Genomic DNA, 5,845 nt, shown 5'->3' on the forward strand with positions numbered 1-5,845 from the left:
AGGAGGATGTGCAAAACAGACAAACTAATTAGGCTTTATTTAAACATGAAATAATATTTTAGGTTAAGGTCTTCTTTTAAATACATGTAAGCAAAAAGCTTTGGGGGTATCTATATTAAGCCTGACAAAGTACTTAACGTTTAATATATTGCATGGTTTGTTTTGGGACTTGACAATCAACTTTCCTGCAATGTTAACTATGTTGAAGCACTTATTTTAACTGATATTATACATATTTATTATACTCTTATAAGATGTATGTAGATAGAATAAGAAATGTGCAGAATATGACAGTTTAATGGTGGAGGTACACACATATTGATAGATCTCTTGTTGAGGAACCTATGACCCAAGTTTGTCATCATTGCATAACTACACCGTAGTTGTGTATATGATATTTCAATAAACCTTTGAAAATCTTGAAATCTTGAAAGGGATAAATAGGGCAAAATAGCCATTATATACAGTTTTTGATGAACAATTAGAGAATAACGAGTAATGAATATGCTTTATAGCAGGGGGGTGGGGAACCTTTTTCCTCTCAAGGGCCATTTCAATTTTTTCAACATCCTCCGAGGGCCGTACAAATTATTGACCTCTGCTTAAAAATACTAAAATCACAGCCCCTTCATTTCACCTTTCTTTCATGCTGTGCAAAGAAAATGCAACCTCTGAATCCAGATATCTCACCATGACTCGCGCATGCATGCACGTGCACGGTGTGGCAGGACCACAACAACAGAAAGATATGGACACAAGATTTTTTTTTACATGTTGAAGTTAAATTCATCAATCTGGTGCACTTTGAGAGCAACATGAGGAGCTCTATGGATACATCTCTCAACACCCATATGAAACTGAACTGGAAACAGATTTTCCTTTTCTTTATGGATATTTTACAAATCACTCTCCTTTCAAACTGTATTCTTGTTTATTAATAACAACTTTTTTTTACTGTCATATAGTATTTTATACCTGTTTACTTTATTCTCTTATTTTTGTATAACTATAATGATCATATAAAGATGTGCCTTTACCTCACTGGTTGGAGAAAACGCTTCTTATATTCGTTAGCATAGCTAGCTAACCAGATGCTAATAACAGCAAAGTTATTGACTGTATGATCAGTGACAGATGAACAGATCTCCACTGGGCTTTCAGCTAAAGACACAGCCACGCAGAAACTGCGGCATGTGTACGGCTCCTTATGGGTACTGCAATCTTTGGAAGAGCCGGAGCGGCGTTCTGGTGCTCTCCATCAGAACTGCACCCCTGTCAGACCAGACATATACCACGTGATGACACGTTAGGCTCGTGTTGTGTTCAAGGACCCTGACCTTGGCCAGGAAAAACAGGCACTCACTTGTTTAATTATTTTGCGGTCTAGATTTCTTTAATTTTTTTCCTTTTTTGCGTGTGTTTATAAATGACCATGAGGGTCGTACCAAATAGTCTTGCGGGCCGTATACGGCCCGGGGGCCGGAGGTTCCCCACCCCTGCTTTATAGGGATCTGCAGTAGGACACGTTCAAGTCTTGATTTGGATAGTGTGCCGTCGATGGGTTTCATTCCATTTCAAAGTGCTGTTTGACGCGTGTAAACTTTGCGCACTGCCACTCCAACATCCAATCACAGAGCTTGAGAACTAATCACGGGGTTTGTCAAACAGAGCACATGGTGTAGTCCTAAACGTTAGCTAGGGATTCTGGGTAGTGTAGTGTCTTCTGCCATCCTAAACTAAAAAAATATAAAACTAAAACTAAAAATAATTGTTTCTCAGAATCGAAGGGGAAAAACACAAAAGCATTGCACACAATTTAAACCAATCAATGTTGTGTAATTAACAAGGATAATCTGGTGTTTTTGAGTTGATGAGTAGTGGAGATATCACTGTAAAATCAATCGACAGTAAGGGGAATACTTACTTCCGGGTGTACAATTCTCCGTTATCCAATGGGAAAGGACGCTCACATTGCCTTTAACAGCCTCCGACACAAACGAATGCCGTGCTTCCCTAAGCGTCAAATACCGCCGCAGATGGGAATACATTGCAATCAGTTGAAAGCTATTTGCGTCTGTTTATGAAGCTGAAGGAGTGACCCCCAAACCAGACTGTGTGTATGGGAAGATCAATAAAATATATATTTACCCAAACAAAATAGAATACAAATCTGCTGTGAATGTGTGTGTGTGTGTATGTGTGTGTGTGTGTATGTGTGTGTGTGTGTGTGTGTGTGTGTGTGTGTGTGTGTGTGTGTGTGTGTGTGTGTGTGTGTGTGTGTGTGTGTGTGTGTGTGTGTGTGTGTGTGTGTGTGTGCAGGCCCCGTGCCAGAACTAATCTACAGAGAGGGCATGTGAGGACCCACTAACCCGTCATGTAGATAAGATCAGCAGCATGGCCAACATCAGTGCGTAGAGACACAGAAATAAAGAGCAGCATAGAAACCCCGTTTGAAACTCCGTGTGCACGGCGGCACGATCACTGGGAACACAGCACTCAGGAGCAAGGCACACACTCACAAGAACTAAACAAAGCAGCTTTGCTCGGGCCTTCAGCTTGGGCAACCGCTGACCGAGCAGCAAACACAGAATACAGAGTAAGCACCAAGATGTTTATTCCACATGCAAACCATCTCCCTGCTGCGTGATGCTTTCCAGGGTCCCACATTCTGCAGTGGAGACCCCGGAAGTTAAGACAGACTTAAATGCCCCTATGACACTTGGCATGGCTACCAGGGTCTTGTGGAAGGAGGTGAGGAGTGTATTAATGGTCCATTTCCCATCACCTCGGGGCGTATAGAGCCTTCAATGGTGTGCAAAGAAACAGTTCGAACACAACATACTCGGCTTCTACAAGTTTAGTGCTGCTCAATTCCTGATTGGTCTGAATGTGGGCCAATCACAAATCACAAAAGTCTGTACAACACATGTAGAGTATTTGACGTAGGATATATTTAATACATTTGAATTACTATCTAAGATCACACACATCGTAGCATTAAAGTGCACCATGTCTGTGTGTGTGTGTGTGTGTGTGTGTGTGTGTGTGTGTGTGTATCTTGCTGTCAGTGTTTACGAGTAGTTTTTTCTTGAGAGATCACAAAGATATTTGTATAATAATGAATACAGTTTAAAGTGGATTCTTACCTGAGCTACAGAGCAGTAGCATCAGCAGCAGCAGCAGGTGATCCATGTCTCTCTCTCTCTCTCTCTCTCTCTCTCTCTCTCTCTCTCTCTCTCTCTCTCTCTCTCTCTCTCTCTCTCTCTCTCTCGCTCGCTCTCTCTCTCTCTCTCTCTCTCTCTCTCTCTCTCTCTCTCTCTCTCTCTCTCTCTCTCTCTCTCTCTCGCTCGCTCTCTCTCTCGCTCTCTTTATTCTGAGCATCTCATGTTTTGTCCTCGCATTATATCAGCGTAAAGCGAGAGGTGGAGTTTATCTGGAAAGATATCTGATGGTATGTATATGGTATTTATATCTGATCGTCACGTCACGCTCTCTTCTCTCTTCAGCTACATGTCACATCATCACATCAGAGGCTGAGCATGATCCTATTCTGAGGGAACAAACAAACTAAACAGCTTTTACAAATGCCTTATGATTCATGAACAAACACAGTGTGGTTTGCAAATACATAAAAAACGTATCCATCAAACAAACACATTACATTTTTACTGGCAAGGGCTGTTCCATGCTCTGTACTTCCATGCTCCATACTTAATATACAAATGCTGTCAGCATCATTCAAAAGAGAAAACTCAAAACAACATCAATTATAAAAAATTATGTAAATAGCATGGGACATTTACAAAAGGTTTCAACATTAGGTTACAAAGCTGGTAGACAAGAAGCTACATCACATCCAATCACAAGTAGCATATAAAGCGCCAAAGTCACATCTAGTTCCTTTCTAAAACTGTAAGAATTTCCCCCATATTTTATTAAAGATATCAGACTTTCCCTTTAAAGCATAGGTTCATTTCTCTAAGGCCAGACAATGAGAGATATTTAACATATTGTTAGTCTGGTATCGGATCGCTAGAAACACCGCTGTCATCAGACTGGCAAGGGCTGTTCCATGCTCTGCTCAACCTCCCACCGTCAGAATGGACTCAGTAGAAAAAGTGTTGTACTTGTAAAACTATGCTGAATTTGTCTCTGAAACATGATTTATTATAAAAATGTAATGTGTTTGTTTGATAGATACGTTTTTTCATTGCAAAACTAAATGCATTAGTTTGTAGATGGTGTTTTCTATTTGCAAACCACATTGCGTTTGTTAGTGAATCATGAGGCATTTGTAAAAGCTGTTTAGTTTGTTTGTGGAGTTATGGCAGGAAATTAGCTCCATAGAAGAAGTTCAGATCTTGTACTTGAGTAAAAGTAATAGGAATATTGTAGGAATACTCGGTTACAATAAAAAGCCCTGCATTCAAAATGTTACTCAAGTAAAAGTAGAAAAGTATTATCATCAAAATATAGTTAAAGTACCACCTGCAGAGGGATCTAGATGCAGGTGTTCTCTTCCCCATAGAGACGCCTCGTTGCACATTATTCCTGGCATAAAGATAGAAGTGGGTCCCTTATAGCATGTTGTACACGGTGGAAATAAACATTCTGGTTACTTCAACATCAGGGATCTTATCCATGAAACTCCTTCTGAATCAAACCGTCACGGTAGCATTACCTTACTGATCCCTTTTACAATAGAAAAAACATGTTACTTTACCAGCAGAGAGAAAATGGATATTACATTATTAATGTGACTAATAAAGAGCAGTTTGATTATTTAAAGGGGACCTATCATGCAAAATGCACTTTTGTACGTCTTTTCTACATGAATATGTGTCCCCGGTGTTCCAGGGAACTCACCAAGTGTCAGAAAACACAACCCTCTCTATTTTCCTCCATACCCAAATCTCTAAAAAAGGGGCTGCAACGGATCTGATAAAAACTGATCCAGATTTGAACACTGTCCTGACGTCAGGACGGTGGCGCTACGGCTATTGGGCCAACTCCACCAATCAGGAGGAGACAGCCACGGCCATTGCCGTTCGAAAACGCTGGAGACGCTGTAGTACATATGCCGGGCCTGTAGATGGCGCTGTAGTCTGCCACAAAAGCAGCGAAGAAGACTTCCCGCCGTTAGTTACCATGGTTACCCTTCTGTTTATTCTCCGCTGTGGCTTTCTTTCTCCCTCCCCGAGGCAAGCGTTTGCTCCCGCTGCTTTAATTCAATGCAATCCCTCCCCGTCGAGGCAAGCACTGTAATTCTCTCCGGTTAGTCCACCAGCAGATGACAAACACCCACCTCTCCGCCTCTTCCAAGGAACGAGGGGACCGTGCGGCAGAGTTTCAGTTTCAGTTTCTTTCGCCGGTCAAGATGTCCGTTAAAGTTTAAATCTTCCGGACAAAGTTAGAAAAGTGCCGGTCAAAGGTCTTCTTTGTTATTTATTGAGCTTTAAAACAAATGAATAACGACTCTATATAATAAAACACGGAGGACGGAGATCTCTTTTTCTCCCCCTCTTCTGACAGCCCAGCAGCTGATCAGAGCACGTCTCCCCTCTCCTGCAGGGGGGCGTGGTCAGCAGAATCAGACCCGTAGACAGCAAACAGCACATAGAGCGAAATGAGGCATGGCTAAAATGCATGATCTGTTTGGTATTTTGAAAACAGAAACGTATAAATATACCTTATATAGGTATGGCCCTACAATATATCATTTAAATATAGCATGATAGGTCCACTTTAAGTATTATTCTGTTGATATATGTCATTACATTTGGTGAAAAGCACATGATGATTTGTTTGTTCGGTTTTTCAAAGTTTAGGACTTGAACTTGAGCGC

General features: G+C 41.1%; 1 protein-coding gene across 1 annotated transcript in view; it reads right to left on the reverse strand.

The window, feature by feature from the left end:
- The window catches only part of LOC117497555 (CD5 antigen-like), a 27,778-nt gene extending 24,570 nt beyond the window's left edge, over positions 1-3,208 (reverse strand). The window contains exon 1 of the mRNA XM_034149524.1: positions 3,147-3,208. Within this exon, the coding sequence (XP_034005415.1) occupies positions 3,147-3,192 (46 nt within the window). The 5' untranslated portion in view covers positions 3,193-3,208. The remainder of the gene's footprint in view (positions 1-3,146) is intronic.
- Positions 3,209-5,845: the final 2,637 nt, after the last annotated feature.

Source organism: Trematomus bernacchii, unplaced genomic scaffold (genome assembly GCF_902827165.1).
Source record: "Trematomus bernacchii unplaced genomic scaffold, fTreBer1.1, whole genome shotgun sequence".
Lineage (NCBI taxonomy): Eukaryota > Metazoa > Chordata > Actinopteri > Perciformes > Nototheniidae > Trematomus > Trematomus bernacchii.